This window comes from Tachypleus tridentatus, chromosome 10, assembly GCF_004210375.1.
Source record: "Tachypleus tridentatus isolate NWPU-2018 chromosome 10, ASM421037v1, whole genome shotgun sequence".
Lineage (NCBI taxonomy): Eukaryota > Metazoa > Arthropoda > Merostomata > Xiphosura > Limulidae > Tachypleus > Tachypleus tridentatus.
This window is the reverse complement of record NC_134834.1, coordinates 71,997,233-72,016,527: the sequence shown is the minus strand read 5'-3', so window position 1 is coordinate 72,016,527 and position 19,295 is coordinate 71,997,233. Positions and strand designations below refer to the sequence as shown.

The following is a 19,295-nucleotide window of genomic DNA, read 5'->3' as shown; positions in this document are numbered from 1 at the left end:
TTTACATATAACTTTAGAAAAATTTATTATTTACAACTATAATATTGTTGTAACTTATATAAACAGTGTAGTTATTAATACAGTTCCAATTGTAAGCAAACAATTAAAATATTTTGGCCATGAAGCTAAACACATGATTAAACCTGGAAACAGCTTTCTAGACATTCTTATATTAATTATGTTAGGAGCATGTGACATGTTCGTCCTTAAAGTTACCAACAAAAAATAAATGATTTGAACATTTACTTTGCCTATATGATTGACTATATTTTATTCTTAAAGTAATAACAAAATCGAAGGACTTTTTTCTTCTTGAAGCTCCACAGGATGTCTTTCAATAATCAGTTCAGAATTTTACACTCGAACAATTCATGGGTTTACTGTGATACTCTGAAATCGTTCCTTTTCTAAGAGTTCTGTGTGAAGTTACTTTTAGGAGAAACTTCCATATAAAATAATGCGAAACATATTGTTCTAGGAAAACTTTTTATTTGAGGATTTTTTTTTAAATCAGTTTCCGTAATTGGTTTAGTCCACAGATATGGCGTCTTGGCAAAACGACTACATGTGTGGTACAGGAATGGAGATGTACACAGAAAACCTCTCAGCTTCTTTCACGGGCATGACGTTTCCACAAGCCGCTGAGTAAGTTTCAATGTTTCCTTTCTTGTAATCACACAATAAAATGTTAGAATAGTCATTTTCAGGTGAATATTATTTTATCAACTTCAAACTGCGCCTCAAGTGAATCTAAGTTTCAAAGAAAGATAGAATGAAGATTAACTTTTTCTGTGAGGTGATTTCGTTTAAGTGCACGGTTCTTCCAAAAAGACCGGTTGGTATATCAAGTTCTTTATTTCCTGGCCTGGCATGGCCAAGCGCGTAAGGCGTGCGACTCGTAATCCGAGGATCGCGGGTTCGCGCCCGCGTCGCGCTAAACATGCTCGCCCTCCCAGCCGTGGGGGTGTATAATGTGACGGTCAATCCCACTATTCGTTGGTAAAAGAGTAGCCCAAGAGTTGGCGGTGGGTGGTGATGACTAGCTGCCTTCCCTCTAGTCTTACACTGCTAAATTAGGGACGGCTAGCACAGATAGCCCTCGAGTAGCTTTGTGCGAAATTCAAAACAAACAAACAAACAAATCTTTATTTCTAAGCGAAGCAAAAGTCAGTTACAAGTTACGATCATTATTAAAGTCTGCTTTCATAACATTTGCGGATATATTTATACAGTGTTTCATCTGTTCACTTCACGTTTAAATGAATCAGTGCAGTTTGAAAATTGCTAAGACACATTCACTTCTACAAGTTGTTGTTGTTGTTGTTAAGGGGCAATATATTTTTTGTAACTGTATGAAGAATAACTTACTCTGGCACGTATTGATTCTACATTACATGGGTGGTTTTAAATTTAACATTATGACCGTAACTTTCTCTTATTCTAATGGCTAAGTGACAGTTCTCTATACTTATATTACTAAAAATATGGTTTCGATCCCGTGGTTGGCATAGCACAAGTAGCGATGGTGTAGCTTTGCGATTAACAACAAACAAACAAGTCATGTTTATGGATAAACAACTCTCCAAGTGCAAGATTTATTTTTATATATGCACTAAAAACAAAAAGACAGATATTTTAATATTCCATTATTATTATTTTTAAAACTTGAAACTGGTAAATTTTGGGAAATGAAAGAAAACAGGAACTTAACGGTATTGGAAGAAGTTTTGATTTGTACTTTGTTAAGTTTTACAAATTATGTTTATCTATAGTTCACTGAAAGCCACATAACTGCAAATTGGATTTTTTAATATAACTTTTGTTGTTGTTTTTTTTAAAGTTTTCTAGTTTAGGGATGTCTTTGTATTTAATGGTAGTTTACTGTAAGAAAATCTTACTTTATACGCTTCATGAAGATTTTGTTCATAGTCTATAATTTTAAAAACTTGCCAGGGTCCAATAGCTTGACTTATATTAAGGTTTGTTTAACTTTGATATTGTATGATAAGCTTGTTATAAATACCGTAGCAAGGAATGCGGTTAAAACACAAACACCTTCAAAAGTCACTAGCTAAGGTCTGGTAGCTAGATTAACTTTTTTGTTTGTTTGATTAAAACATTATATGGTAAGCCTGTCGTAAACGTTGTAGCAAGGAATGTGGTTAAAGTACAAAACCTTCAAAAGTCACTAGATATATATTTCAAATTGAGAAAAATCTGATTGGGTAGTCCTTGTTGTTGTTTTTCCAACAAAAATATTCCCAACTGATTCGCAAGGGGCCTGTTACGTATTAATTATATCAATGTTGAAAGCAATACACATGCCTGTGATAGTAGAAGTACGTCTTAACAGTGGTACGCTGCTAAAGTAATAAACAATGTGTAATGTGTCTATAATTACAAATAGTCATGCTAAACCTTTTTTTTTCTTTTTTTTGCAGACTTTGTTTCGTAAAATTGAAACTTTTGCTTCTCGCCATAGAAGTCGCTAATGAGGATGGTTCCGACTTTAAAATTACTATAAATCCCAAAAGAAAAGTGAAACTTCAACACAACACTCAAGGATTTTTTATAGCTCAGTCTGCAGATGAAGTAAAAAGGTAGTTTGTTTATCTACTGATTAGGACAATTAGAGTAGTTTGTACTCAGTATTAGTACAACAAAAGTAAAGTAATATTAATGTTCTAAATACAATACTTCTTCTGAGTCTTCTATTTACCCATCTCTTTAACACTGCAATTCTGATGGCGCTGTATTCTGGAAAAAAATCAAAATCAACCAATTAGATAAATCTCTTTATGATAGATATTAACTATCAATTAGAAATATTTATTTTATATTAGTGTTAAGTACCAAAAGGAATTGTTAAAGTAGACGTTGAAAAGTCAAACTACATTAATAGCTGTCACATATAGAAACTGTATTCTATGTCTGCTCACCTGTAAGAAAGTTCTGAAAACATGAATTCATTACGTGCTTAAAATTAAATTAGACATTTGTAGTTGTTGTTGTTTTCTAATTCATAAAAATATTTTCACTTTATGTGGATTAAATAAAACCTAATCTATGAAGTAATTTTATTTTCAAATAATTTTATTTATATATTCTAATCACAATAATAATACAAACAGCATAGTCATGTTGTCCGTGTTCACTAGATAAAATCATAACGTCAAAACACCATGCACGATAACGTGCCAACGTTCATTGTCTGATTCGTGACGTCAGCGTAATTAAATGTATTTTAATTAATTAAAGCCCAGGGTAAGTCAAAGACACGGAAAATAATATATATTTTTAACTTTGTATTTATGTATTTTATTAATGTTTCTGCGATTATCGTGTACTTGGACATGAACGATAATGTATCCTTAAGATATTAATTATCATATACATTTGGAAGTACCGTAGAACATGATTAAAGACAAAACATTTGACATTCACGATACTATGTTTTAGTTAACATTGCCACCCATAGCACCCCTTTAAATTATCATTTCTTGTGATTTTAATTAGTACACAATTTAAGCTTGGTTTCATCCGCCATTTTGAGGTTTTTAATATCTGACCTACATTGAGTAGGCTGCAGTATGCTTTGAAAACCCAAGCGATACTCCAAGATATAAAATAAGCGAGGGTGGTTACAAACTTGAACAGATTGTAACTTGAAAAAAAATGTAATTATTACTATTCAGAGTTAAGAGAGTAACAATATAGATATTTATTCTTTAATTGGTTTCTGGGTACATCATCTGTTTGAACATCTAGAAGTATCAGCCCGGTATGGCGAAGTATATTAAGGAGTTCGACTCGTAATCCAAGGGTCGATGGTTCGAATCCCGGTCACACTAAACATCCTCATCCTTTCAGCCGTGGGGGTGTTATAAAGTGTCGGTCAATCCCACTATTCTTTGGTAAAAGAGTAGCCCAAAAGTTAGCGGTGGGTGGTGATGACTAGCTGTCTTCCCTCTAGTTTTACACTGTTAAATTAGGGACGGCTAGCGCAGGTAGCTCTCGAGTAGCTTTGTGCGAAATTCAAACAAACTAGAAGTATCAAACAGTAAGCTAATAACTTTCTAACTGGATACATAAATTAAGTGTTTATTGAAGTGGTATTTATTTACAGTAAGTTTGGCCTTATTTTAAACACATAAGATAGCTTATACAAAAATAAATATGATTTATATTACAATAAGATTATACATTTTTAATGCTATTTGTAATGTTAAAAATAATCCATCTTGGATTTTTAATTTTAAATACTCGGAGTAAAAAATTAATAATTTAATATTTATAATTTTGATCTCGTGGTGACGTCAGTCAAATGCGGTCGTAGGATCGCTGATTAGACTATCCAGTCCAAGATGAGATACTTTAAAATATATATATTAGCACATTAACAGAGTTCAAAGTTTTTAAGTAAAGTCATTATGAAAAAAGCTTTTTTTTTAAACTGCTACGCAACAGTGTGCGAATGCGACTTGCACATTGTTTTAATTTATAGTGAGTATAGTGGAATAATAAATGCTTGAACTTTTGTGAAAAAAAACAATTACGAAGTAAAATCTAAGAAGTAAGCTGAAAATATTATGAACATAATAATTTATAGTAATATAGCGCAAACATTACAATATTTATTTATTAGAAATATATCTATTCTAGTGTGTACAATTTGCTATTTTTTTCGTTGGTGTATAAGACACCTAGCATGATTTATTTAAAGATTTTCCCTAAAGTTGAATACTTCAAAGTAGGACCGTGTTCGTTCCAGTACCACCAAACATGCTTGCCCTTTCAGCTGTGAGGGCGTTATAATATTATAGTCAGTCCCATTATTCGTTGGTAAAAGAGTAGCCCAAGAGTTGGCGGTAGGTGGTGATGACTAGCTGCCTTCCGTCTAGTCTTACTCTGCTAAATTAGAGACGCCTAACGCAAATAGCCCTTGTGTAGTTTTGTTAAAAATTAAAAAACAAACAAAAACAAACACTCCAGTACCCTAACATTTCCGACCGTTCTGAAACACTTTGCGATATTAAGTATTTCACAGTCTTAACATTTCTGAGAACTAGTTTGACAAGTTATGGTGGCCAATTGACTTATGTGATATATAGACATACCATGCTTCATATACATTTTAGTTTAAAGTAAAATTTTTCGAAAAGTTCGTTTATTCCGGTATGCGCAGTGTTTGTATAATGCGTAGTCAAGAAACTCGTTGGGTTGGTTTTGTTCTAACTATCCTTTGTTTTTTGTCACTTGCTTGTAGAAAATACTTGATCTGCACATGGACGAATATAATTGTAAACCTGCAATTTTTTAATAGTGGTTGACCGTCCTCCTATGATAAATTATGTGGTACCACGAAATTACAAACGTGAGGTTATTTTAGTCTGAAGCATCATCTTGAGTAAGTGGTCAACTTGGATCTAAGTCTCGGAGGAGTGTAGACGGCTTGATTAATTTACAACTCCAGTAATGGTTATTTTGTATCGTTCATAAGTGCGCGTGCCAATACTTTGTGTTGTTTTAAATAAATATTGTTTAATCGTGTATGACTCTTTGTGTCCCATCCAGTTATTGTTTTAGCATAGATTCGGTTAGTTTTACTGGAATTAATTAAGTATTACTTTGCAATATATCCTGCAGAACCTCCCAGTTTTTAACGGATCCTTTTAAGTTACTCTTTCGGGAAATTAGTTTAACTAGAAACAATATTTTACACGTTTTGGACAGTAGGGTTAACAAAATAGTTAACTGTACTGTTATTACAGCCTTTGGAACAACTAAAGTCTCTTTGCACTGACGGCTACTTCATCTTGAAAATAAATTGTTAGCCACTTTTGTGATACACGTTTTTCTCCACTTTTTTGATTTTGACTGTCTACTTCATCAACAATGACGAGTAAATTGGAATTAACAATGCCTACAGCAAAGACTGTTTTTGGCCTATATTATCGTCGTCTTCTATCTAGCCAACTAACGTTGCCGTATTAAGCCGCCTATTAGTCGCCATCTTGCTTTTTTTTTTCTTGTTAGAAACTGTTACTATTTTTATAACAATTTCATTATTACAGTCACTATCGTTCACATTAACCACGAACAGGTTAGTTCACTGTAACGTGGCCATGGTAATTTGTTGTATCTAATTTACTGTCCCCTAAAACGTGGTATAAGTTTAATAAGAGACGTTTAAGTTTAATCTTATATCAGTTTATAATGATATCAGGATTAAGAATATTTGAAAGCATTATTGGAGCTAGTTCTAGAATCATTTATTATTGTTTTGTTCTATTACAATTTTTTCATGTTTGTTTGCATTATCAGATATTCTATCATATCCGTTCATAGTGAAGTGGATGTTGATGTTTTATTTCCGAGTTTACTTGCAGGGCGTGGTATTATTGCAAAAACTGCCACGAGGACATCAAAGATGAAAAACTTATTAAAAAATGCAAGTGCAAAAACTGTAAGTACTAAAATAAAGTAAGAGTGGAAGTGTTCAGTTGAAGATTTTTAAGACATTAAAGTCGTATTTGAAAATGTTTCCATAATTTTAATAGTAAATGAATAAGCAAATTTTTATCGAAATTAATTTTTATTTTTGTTTGTTTATTTTTGGCACATGAGTTTAGAATAAATAAATTATATAATGAAGCTTTATAATAGAAATAAAAAATTCGTATATCAAAGCAGTGACGGATGACTGAGTGGTATTTAGGTTTCAAGTCTGATTCTGTGAAAAATCAGCTGAAGTGTTTATTAGACAGTCTGTAAATGTTAATATTCTGTAGTTAATTTCAAATTATATTTTATTTGTTAATGTAATATAAATCATGACAAATTTATAAGTATGATTTTTAAAATGTTAGCAGTATTTAAATATACCAATAATTACAATTCAGTACTCTAATAATTATATAACGAATAACGAGATTCACCGATAAAAATAGAAATAAAGTGATGTGACAGTTTTCTAACATAGTAACGGTACATCTACAGACACAGAAAATACACTTTTTTTTTCCTTTCGCATTTATTTAGGAATCAAAATTGTACTTGTCCATAAATTGCCCATTAATATAGGAAAGATAAAAAAGAATCAAATACATTATAATTTCTGATTATAAACTTCTGTGGGTGTTTCTAATCCCAGCTTTTGCACGTTGCTTTTTAGAACTAGCTTGCCATGTTGTTAGGCTTAGCTACTGCTGTTCCTGTGTCTGGAATGATTGCTGCCTCAGTGACTACTTTCAGATGTTTATGTATATTCTTTTATCTAATGAACATTTCTGAATTATGTGAAACAGCGAATGTTTCTGTAGGTTTTTGTTTTCGTGACATGCCTGATTGTTTTGTTAGAAGTGGAATTCCCCAGTAGTTTAGCCATAAGCTTGAACGCTTATAATGCACAGATAAATCACTGTGTAGTTTTGCGATTAACAACAAGCAAATAAGTTATAAAAGTGTTAGCATTAGAAGAAGTAGGCATGTTAACATTCGTAAGCTAATTAAGTTATAAAATTATAATGTTTCATTAAAATATTTTTGAAATTACAAAAATGCGACTTTAAACTTGAAACAAGTAAATATTTAACATAGAAGCATAGTATTAAGTATTTTTAAAATAACTTGCTTTTAAATGGAGTACAATACTAGATTTACAAAAGATACTACTACAAGTGTCTTATTGACAATAGTTATTGTTCTTATGCGTTGTTATTTGTGAAGTCATATTTAGTAATGTGTTTAATTATCGTTTAAAATAAGTTTCCGTTGACTGCTATACTCTACCTATTTATAAACTGAATAAAGTAATAAACATGGATTTGGATCTATTTTGAATTAAAGGATGCAAGTTGTTGTGCCTTTCTTTTGTTTCACTTTTACTACCAGTAACTTAACTTACCTCCCAGTAATTAAAAGAGTAAACACCTGGGTGTATGAATATATATTTTGTTTTCACGTTATTTTTTCTAAATTCAACATTACCTGCATTTAATACCGAAGTAAGAAAGATTGAGTAAGGAAAATATAATTTACTTTTATATTGCTGCCAGTGTAACTTTTTACATATAGGTAAGTATTCCTTCTGGATAAATGCGACCTGCGTAATGTGGGAGCTGTTGAACGAGAGCTGAGATATTCTTGTTGGTAATTGTGTTTCTTTCTTTGCGCCATCTCTGGTGCTACAGCATTTTTTCTTTGTCTTTAGGACTAGAGTAATTACAGTTTGATTCTTCCAAATATAACATCATATGGTTTGTTTAGCCAATCGCTGTGTTACTAACGTATGTATATTTGAATTCTATACTTATTCATTCAGTAGGTTAACCCTGATGTATGAGCTTCTTCAAATTTTTACTTCTACCACCATTACCGCCACTTCTACCCAGTGGCACAGCGGTATGTCTGTGGACTCACACCGCAACAAAGCGGGTCTCGATACCCGTGATGGGCAGAGCACAGACAGCCGATTGTGTAGCTTTGTGTTTAATTTTAAACTAACAAAAACAAACCATTAATTTAAGGTTTCGTTTTTAATTTTTTGGCTTAAAGAGTCGTTATTTTATTACCTATTACAATAGTACATTGTCTTTTGTTACCATTCTGTGTTACAGCTGCTCAAAGTGTTCAGCTTCCACATGCTAACCTGTAAAACAGACTGTTTAGCAGCTCAGCTTTTCTAGCCAAACTTTCACAGGGGGTGTTTTATCCAAAGCATGTTGGCATGGATGAGAAGTTACAAAATTCTCGATTACACTCAGATGTTAGAAACTACGTCATATTGTCATGGATGAGAAGTTACCAATTTGTGTATTACATTCAGATGTTAGAAACTACGTAATGTTGACATGGATGAGAAGTTACCAATTTCTATGTTACATTCAGATGTTAGAAACTTAGTCATTCTGAAGCCATGTGGAAAGGAAAAGACGAACACCTCGGCCAACCATCTGTATACAATGTATGTTATTCCCTCACCTAAAACTTTCAGTCACATTATCTGCCCACTTCCTCAAATATATTTTAATCTGGAAAAGCCTAAGGTGTCTGTGTGAACACTTAATGTTTCATTATTTGGGAGAGAACTGCGGTGAAATGAACTGAAGGCTTGGAATTGCAGCCAATCTCCAAAGGCATTCAATCAGGAAAATGCTGGTGAGGGTGCATTTCTAGCAGCAATATTATGACACACAAACACAGCTTAACATTCATGCTATAAAGAATCTAAGTATCAAGACTCATGACCATACCCTCTCATAATCACCAGTGTGCATGATTACTCTAGATATTGTGCTAGGAATATGATAGTCAACACGCTTAACTATCCATGTTTTGGAGTAGGAAAAAATGACACATTAATGTGTTGAGATTTAGAGGTATAACCAAATAAAATCCAGTTATATTTAACAGGTGATTTATACAAGAAGCTGCACGGAATGTTTCATTCAGTGATTAAGCAATACAGATTTTCTATGAATACTTGATTGTCTAGTCTTTGGTGTTGTGAAATATCTCGGAGACTTTGGATACATCATCAAAGAGCTTCAATGTAAATTCAACTCTGATAAACGTGATTTTACTGAAACCCTGGCCAATTATGGAAATTAGCTTATCAAAGTATGGCTGCATAAGATCAACATATATCCTTGTGAATGAATTCACTGAATACCTGCTATTTAAACATCCATTAAATCATTTATACGTCACAGAAATTGTTGTTCTTAACAAAAGTAATGTCTATAGTTCTGAGAATCAAAGAAGAAACTTATGGATAAGGACTTGAGTCGGAAAATTTGGCAGCAGTAACTGCATAAATTTGCCGACAGCAAAACTCTCCATGGAACGTGCTCCTTGAAAAGGAAGATCTAGAGTAGATTTAACTACTAGTTCATCAGCTCACTCAAGATTGGCACAATCACAGCTAATGGGGTACGTAATTATCATGACTCGTGAACTACCTGTGCAAGAGAATCCTGGTATGACCAACATTTTGACCCCTCAAAATATTAAATGTAGTAGTATCTGCATTGTTGTCACGTGGCTAATATGGCAGTTATTTAACTTTAACAATTAACAGTTACAAGAAGATCATAATTAAGACATACGAAATGTCAAACTATTTATTCAAACTAGATGATCTTTGGCTAGACATAGCCATTAACTTAGAAGAGGGGAGGTAGCCATTCTACACTAAATTGGTTGAAGAGTAATTCCTTAAGTACTGGCATGAGTAATACCTCGTGTATACTTGTACGAATAAACAGAGTAGAGTTTCTGGTGAAACAATATGGTCGTCATGAGAATTATCATACCTCGTATGATCACGTACTTCTAATCACTAACTGATGGTATATCATGTCAAACTTAAGCAGTTACAGCTGGTCTTGGCTCGAGTATAGAAATCTCAGGGATGGATCTTGTGCATATAATATATGCAATAATGACCTTGAACACAAGGGATTTCCAGCTCTCTGGTCAAACGTTAATTGCTAACAACTGAAATCTCATTAAAAGTAGACTGTTATAGTATAATAATAGGAATAAATTAATAGTTTACCGACCGGTCTTGAAGGAAACTGATGGTAACTATATTTGAATTAAGAAGCTATACTTGCTACAAAAATATCGCCAGAAAACAAAACATCCACCAGTTATGGAGTATAATATGAACAGAGAATTGAAAATACTGTTTGATTCAATAATAAGTATGGTGTGTGAGGAAGCAATTATATAAAGTGTTATCCCTATTATCCCACGTCTTAAAACAAGAAAATGGTTTCCAGATCATCTAAAGTTGTGGTTGAATGGTTACACCTATAGTATCATGGAATATTATCAGAAAGATACCTATGAGTTGCTGGCAGAACTATACGACCATAAAAAAACAACATATGCATCATTAGGATTTATTATAAGATGAATAAGGGATACTAATATCACGTGTAAAACCTTTAAGCAGATCAATATGATAATGTGCACAAACACTTTTCCACTTCTTGATACAGACGAATATCTGGATACTTTGGAGAACTCCCATTGTTTCAACATAATATATCTTATATTTGGCTAGTTCAGAATAATGCCATTCAAGCTTCATAATCCACCAACCACTTTTAAGCAGCTGATAACGCTTTCATCTAGATGTATGATGGAAATGGTCTCTGAACATTTGAAGCTGTTGTTTAGAAACCCTAAAAAGGCTATTTCAGGAATTAAAATACAGATTTGAAACTAAAACTAGAAACAATGTGTACCGATATGCACAAAAGTAGAAATTCTTGGGCATGTAGTAAATAGAAGTCAGTAAATAAATTATTGAAGCCTACTAGTAAAAGGGAAGTTTGACGTTTTCTTGGCTTAGTGCTTTATTAAGACTATTTATAACACGTTTTACAAAGATAGCAGTACCTCCATCTGTACTTAATAAAATGGGCTCACACTTTGGTCGACCACAATTTGAAGAGGTCACACGATGGAATGGAAACATGTGGAGCATGCCAACAAGTTAAAATTATGTCTGGTTAACTTTTCTTGAGGTTGCCCAGGTTGGATAGCGGTAAGTGTGTGGATTCGCAATACTAAACTCAGACTTCAAATCCCATCAGTGGACATGCACAAACGTACGTTTCTTGTGAGCTGCTCAGACTAAATTTTCTTTGTCGGAAAGATTCTATTTTTAACATCAGTAGAGAAGTTGTGACATGAATTTTGTGTGTGTTTTAGTGAATTTAGCGTGTTGTGTATGTGCAAATAGTAATTGAATGTTATATTCATTATATCAGTACATTTTTTCTTAATTTCTTATATCCTAAAATTTTATATTATGTTCATCACTTATCCACATTTGCTTTTTAAATTGTGTATACGAAACGTTCTTATTTCACCATTCAATACAACATTCACTTTGTAGTTGTTCACATTGTTTCATTATCTTCTCCTGCCATTTTGTGTTACAGTTGTTCACATTATTTCACCATCTTCTCTTGCCATTTTGTGTTACAGTTGTTCACATTGGTTCACCATCTTCTCCTGCCATTTTGTGTTACAGTTGTTCACATTGGTTCACCATCTTCTCCTGCCATTTTGTGTTACAGTTGTTCACATTATTTCACCATCTTCTCTTGCCATTTCGTGTTACAGTTGTTCACATTGTTTCACCATCTTCCCTTGCCATTTCGTGTTACAGTTGCTCATATTGTTGATCTTCCACTTAAAATTTTGATTGTAATTTGTAAAATAAAGAATTATTAGATATGTCAAAAAGATTGTTTGTTTCGTTTATTTGAAAGGTTAAAAATGTAAGTTATTGTTTTCTTTTATCTCATATGTAAAGTTTATACATGGATGTTGTAAGTTTAGCTGTTCTAAAAAAAGTTCTTGATGTGATCATTGTTGTTAAAGAGTAGAAATATATCATCAACGTACCTTCTATGTAACAGTGGTTTGTAATAAAGAGGGAATTATCTAGTCATTGACGTTGTAATAATAGAGAAAAATATCTTCAAGGGTCTGACCCAGAGGTGATTTCCATCTTCTCTCCCTTTGTTTGGTCATAAAGATGACCATTAAAACCTACACCCTTGTGCAAATTAATTGAAACAAATGGTCATTTTACAATATATTCAGCATGGCGGCCGGTGTAGGCTCGCTGGACCCGCTGATTTCCTTTAATAGTCATTTTTTCACACAGACGGCGTCATTTGCTGTGTTTTGCAGTACTGTCGATCTATTTTTGGGATATATGACGAAATTTTGAGGAAAATTACGTCATTCGAAATTGCGTTAGAAGGGTAAGGAGACCAGTCAAAAAACAACTTACCAACTCAATGAAGAAAAAACGGTATCATTGGAGTCTGAAATACAAGAACTGGGTGCAAGAACAATGGAGGAAGGTGTTATTCAGTGACGAGACTAACTTATTCGTACAGGGTCAAAGAAGTCTGCATGTTCTCAGATCTCCAGGTGAGAAACTTCGAGAATTACATCAATCAGTTCGTAAAACATCCCTTGAAGAAAATGTTTTGGGGCTTTTTTAGCTACTATGGCGTCGGAGGCTTACATATCGTAGAAGGTATGATGCGAGGACCAAAGTGCATCGAAGTTTTGCAGAGAAGAGTTGTTCCAGAATTGAAAAAGAGATTTCCAGATGGATCTGGCATTTTTCAGCAAGATCTGGCTTCGTGCCACACATCGAAACTTGTGAAGAATTTTATGACTACAACGCGAATAAAGGTGCTGGACTGGCCTGGAAACTCTCCGGACTTAAATCCTATTGCAAATCTTTGGGCGATTTGTAAAGAAAGACTTTGGGGAAAAGACTGTAATTAAGGTGTGTTACCGTGATCCAAAAATTAGTAAAGATTGCAGTCAACTCGTGGACTCGATGCCAAAGCGGATTAATTATCTTCTGAAAAATAAAGGTGGTCATATCATGTATTAATTTGTGAGTAATTTTTGAATTTTCAGAAATAAAACGCAAAAAATTGAAAAAAATCGTAAATTTCCGTCTTGTTTCAATTAATTTGCACAAGGGTGTAAGTAATTGTTTTTGGTGATTATACTTTTCTACTCTTTCACAACACTTATCACACCAAGAATAGACTAGAATGCCTAAATTCACAGCATCTTTATACAAACTTCATGTATAGAAAATAAAAAATTAATACTGTTTACCCATGAGTTCAGGCTCATTACATTACTTAAACTCAGTTACCATTTTCTACCATTTTTTATTGTTATAGTTGAATCCTGCTTATATATGTGTTCAGACCCAATAGTTCACGGAGACTCTGTTATCATTTTTATTTTTGTAGTTGAATCCTGTTTATCCACGAGTTCAGACTCATTACTTTACGTCAATTGAATTACCATGGGTTACCATTTATACTTTTATGGTTGAATCCTGTTTATCCACGAGTTCAGACTCATTACTTTACTTAAATTGAATTACCATCGCCTACCATTTTTATTTTTGTAGTTGAATCCTGTTTATCCACGAGTTCAGACTCATTACTTTACTTAAATTGAATTACCATCGCCTACCATTTTTATTTTTGTAGTTGAATCCTGTTTATCCATGAGTTCAGACTCATTACTTAAACTCAGTTATCATTGCATTTCATTTTTATCATTGCAGTCGAATCCTGAATCCGGTGTTTAACTTACAGACTATGTAGCTGCGTTCTGGGCGTCTTCGTCATTATTATTTTCATTGAACAACCCTGAGTTTAACTATCACGCACCTAAAGTTTAGAAATGCTTTACAGATTTTATTAAAAATGAACAGATTAACTCAAACATATTATTAAAGCCTTATAACTCTGTACGTTTTCCCATTCCCTTACTGCTTACCACAAATACCCGTGTGACAGGGCCAAATATTCCAATAAATTTATTGAGTTTATTTCCATTATCTGTATTGTATATATAGATAAAAATCTTAGTAAAATTACCTTTTCTTATTCTCACGACAAAAAGTTTCCTGACTATAAAATCCTTCAGTACAGGACATTAAAACATATTTGCTCAGGTTATGTATATATATTTTGTGTCTGTTTTATTTAGCTTCTGATAATTTGAGGTATTTTATACTTCCTTTGTGTCACTCTTAGGTACTTTGTGGTAGCTAGTGGGACCCATGTGCAGTACATCAAACCTCGTATAACTAGTTTGATTCTCAATAAATTTTTCTAATTCATTCTCTGAAAAACTCTTGCTAGCGAATACAAACAAATATTAACTCTTTATATATTGGAAGCTAATAAAGAATTTATTTCTCAAATTTAGAATAAAAAGTTTCTCGTCCATTTATTGGTTGTTTTCAATGAAAAGCGGTTACTTCCTTTTATAAAGCTAGCATACACCCCACGTGGGCCGTTGATAGTTAATTAGCCAGGCATTTAATTCAATCTTTAATTTAAAATTTCTGTAAGTAAAACCTTAAAACATATTAGCTAAAAAGTAAAATAATGAAAGTGTGTTTTGATATTATAATTTTCACCTTATATACGAAATAAGAAAACTTTATTATGTTAATAATTCTTACTCCGTATTTAGAAACAAAAAAAAAAAGTAGTCTTAGCTTTGTCATTGTAACAATTGTCTCAACAAATCTGCCAACAAAACATTACATGAAAATTAATTTAGGCTAACCTTTATCAGTTTGCGGAATTATATGAAGATGATTCTCGTTATCTTCTTTCAAATGTAATCATGTTCTCTTTTCTTATTGAACACATGTTTGGGTCTAATTATCCAGTTCTACTTTGCTGAAAAGTATTTTATTCTTTCTAATTGTGATGAATCCATTAACATATTCTCTCACCGTTAGGTAGTTTTGTTGTTAAGCTACAATACTTAGATGCCTATGTTTATAATTTTTAATTAGAAAGTTTAAGCTAGAGAAACACAACCTATCACATAGCTATATAGTCGCTAGGTTACCAAGTAACGTTGATTAATTCACTTTTGAATTATTGATATGACGTAATTTAATTTCGTCTGTTATTTTAGGGGTGTTTTTTGAAAATAATAGTATGGAACTGAACATTATTTTCTTTAGTAGAAATCAATATCATTATTATTATTTTCAAGACAAACGTTTGATTCGTAATTGCAATAAATAAAAATAAATTATTTAAACTTGTTATTTCAGGATTTTCCTTAAACCTTTTTTACCTTTTTATGCTTTTAGATTGTAATTTCAAATGAGAGCGTTAACACATCTACGTTTCATCTTATTTTTATAGTAAATGGATTTTATGCATGAAATATTTTTCATATGGCTCAGATACTTACTCGGATCGAAATATTTCATTTTTCTAGTTCTTTATTCGTTTAGTTCCATATTTCTTTATTTCACTTTGTAATTTAAATCTCATTCATTGCTCCTTTGTAAAATAGTAATCACATTAGCACATTTTGTTCAAACATTTTAGGTATTGGATTTGCATTAATCCAAATGTAGGTGTTTTTTGTTGTTGTTTTTTGTTGAGAACTAAAATATATCCAACATTTCATTCAATGATATTACATACACTACTAGAACAAAATATTAAATTATTCAATCGATTCAAGAAGAATGAAATTTGAAGAAACCACAAATGTAACATCATGCTACTGGCGCTTACCAATTTTTTTTCATTGTTCAGAAATCTTTGAAGTCAGACATCACTTTTCGCTCAGTTAGGAAAAAAACAACAAGATATAATAATGTAGTTATAATGATATAGTTGGTTTATGGACTTTTGTGTGATTCATTAGTAAAATGCTTTCAGTTGCAAAGTAATGTCGTTTTGCAAAAACTGGTGTTAGATGTGATTATTTTAAGTGTTGTGTTTTTATTAAATACATGATAACAAACTCTGCATTGTTCCTATTAAAACGTTTCAAAGGGAAAATATCTGAAAAGGTGCTATTTGAAAGGTGTTGATTTTAAAAGCATTAAGACTACACACGCTCCACACATCTTATCTGAAGTAAAACTTTTTGTTCGTTCTGCTTTGGATTGGTTTCTTTAACTAAATTTGATTGGTACCTCTTGCGAATTTAAACGTTACAAAAATTGTTTGTCTTTCACGTTACGTAAAGTTCACAGTGGAGATGCGTTTAGTTAGCCTTCTCACCGAGGCTAAATCATTCAAAAGAAATAAGTTGTAGAATGTTCACTGGGATATTTGTTTTTAACAAACTACTCTTAATAATATATTTACATAAAAGTAAATGCCAGCTTTTTAATTTCTCTAATTTTGTGTTTCAATTAAAACGAAAGTAAGCTTGGAAATCTGTCATATAGGTTTGAAAAATAACTTGTGGTCATTGATTGTAATATTTCACAAGTTCTATTATTGTATCAATAATAAATAATTTTTAGGTTGTTGTAACACTTTATAATATATACATATATATGTGTTGTCGATATTGTGGAGAACAATAAATAAGTAGTGAAATACATATTTCAGTATTTGCCTATTTAAACAACTTGAATTTCCTTGTGGTGATGTAGCAACTTCTTATTCAGTATCCTGTGTGGTTGCATGTTATGGTGTCACCCACCCACCCCTATCTCCCCGGTTTCTAGGATACGCCCTCAATGCAAGTCTCCCCTTGCATGTATCCGATGTAGAAGAAACATGTGAAACTTGCACCTCGCCATGCACTAATCTGTTTTTGTTTCTGATCCCATGTGCAGCAGTGGCTCTTTTTAGGAAGGGTGTTATAGCAGTTCAAGTCGTTGGTAGGGCAAGTATGTTTCACGTTTCTTTTTGTCCAAATTCAAGAGAGTATTGTATTAAAAAGTTACTAAGTTAGTATTAACAGTTTTTGTTGGCACCAGTGCTATGGCCGACTTGTGTGTTGTTTTTCACTTACTTAACTTTATGAGTGAAGGTAATATTGCTGTAGCTATTTAGAAATAAAAATTTCAAGATGTTGAATGCGCATATATTTGTAAAATTTACGTTTGTTATACTATGATAAATTGATTACAAATTCTGAAGAAAATAACAGAATTTAACATTGGAGTATTTTATATCACTCGAATAAGCAAAAATATAACTAAACTGAATTTCATTGAAAATATCTTATGATAAAAATAATGTTTGAGTACACCGAGTACTTGCTACACTAATCCATGGAATACTACAAAATATTTCATGCACTTAAGGTATGGGAACGTTATAAAAATATCGTTCATTTATTTAGCGGGGATGGTGAATGGGAGGATGCTGCTGACTGGTTACATTTCTTTGATCAGTGGTTAAAGATTAGAGACAACGACAAATAACTTTAGTAACTTTGTTATAAATACAAAACGCAGATATACTAAACAGGTTATGTTATAAATATTTTCCAATATATAAACACAGACTTCATTTACTTTTAAAAACTTGTCAATAGAAAAAACAGTTTGTGTCCCTCAATAGGCTTAGCGGTAATCATCCGTATTTACAACGCCCCATGTGTTGCTTTGTGCTTAACACAAAATCAAACTAGCAAGTAGCAGAAGAAGGCTCTCGACGCTGACTAGCCACTTACTGAGCTCTCACAGTTACCGTACGAAATAATGAACGGGTAGATATTTCCAGTAACTAAAAGGGTGTGACATAGAGTACCATGAAATTAGAAATAAGTTTGCCTCATGACAATTCTGACCGCCAGTTGCAGGCAAAGGGATTAAACAGTAAACGTGTTTGTAAAGTGCAATAGATATCAGACTCCATCATAATTGACCAATTTCTTGAACGGTAGCTATGATTCCACTTCCATACTATGCCGAGAACATATAGAAAAGTTTCGTATGTTACCTAACACCGATCTCAAAGACAGTTATCTCAGGTATGTTACCTAACACTGATCTCAAAGACAGTTATCTCAGACGCAGATGAGAAAACACAGGTTTAATGGAGTACACATTGAGGACACAGAAGATTTCATATATGTGATATGCTCTGGAAGATCGTATGTCATAATTGTAGTAACTGTTACAGTAAAAGATATTGGGAAAACCACGAGACATATGACCTTGCTTATTTTGTTCCAACAGTCAGTTAAACTACTGAAGAAATGGTTTCTAGCTTTAATAGAGAAGTTTGAAATATTTAATTTCTTTCGAATGGTGAATAGCAAACACTGGACCTAAAACTTGTTGTCAATCACATCCATCCATCCATCATTAATTCTTTACATTATTATAGGCAAAAATACTCCCTAAGCAGTAATACAATAATATGCTATTTTGTAGAAATGGGTTCAAACAACAAGTCAGTCACTTAACTAACCCCATGGGGCGAGCACAATCACTAGATCTCAATCTATCTTTGAAATTACTTTTCCACAGCAATCCTCTAAATGGTTCCAGTTTGATATTGGTGTTTTAATATGAACCATTCAGTCGCAGAATTTCGCAGTCGTGTCCTCCAATGAGCATTATAACAAAATCTCGTTTTATACAATCAATAAAACTTTATTTTGCTCCAAAACACAAAGTTGTGATACTTTATGGCCTTTCGTGTGTCATTTAGTAGATAGAATAATATTTCTTTGTATCCCCCAAAGGACAATTCCATAATGCTTTTTATTTACGCGAAAGGTAAGATAGCGACATTTTGTACCCTCTAAGGGGAATGCATTAATACTTTTTAATGCTCAGTGGGCAGTGCAATAATACTGTGGTGATGACTGTTGTCTTTCAATTGTAAAAATAACAATTCTTTGTAGCCTTTATCGAGTAGCATACAAATATTTATTGTGAAATATTAAGGAAATTTTATATAGAATAACAAGGGTTTGTT

At 32.6% G+C, this 19,295-nt stretch overlaps 1 protein-coding gene across 1 annotated transcript in view; it reads left to right on the top strand.

Moving 5' to 3' along the window:
* LOC143229545 (calcium-activated potassium channel slowpoke-like) overlaps window positions 1-19,295 on the top strand; it is a 162,627-nt gene that overhangs the window by 117,175 nt on the left and 26,157 nt on the right. Inside the window, exons 13-16 of the mRNA XM_076462028.1 lie at window positions 533-645; window positions 2,442-2,600; window positions 6,390-6,466; window positions 17,195-17,248. Of these exons, the coding sequence (XP_076318143.1) occupies window positions 533-645; window positions 2,442-2,600; window positions 6,390-6,466; window positions 17,195-17,248 (403 nt within the window). The remainder of the gene's footprint in view (window positions 1-532; window positions 646-2,441; window positions 2,601-6,389; window positions 6,467-17,194; window positions 17,249-19,295) is intronic.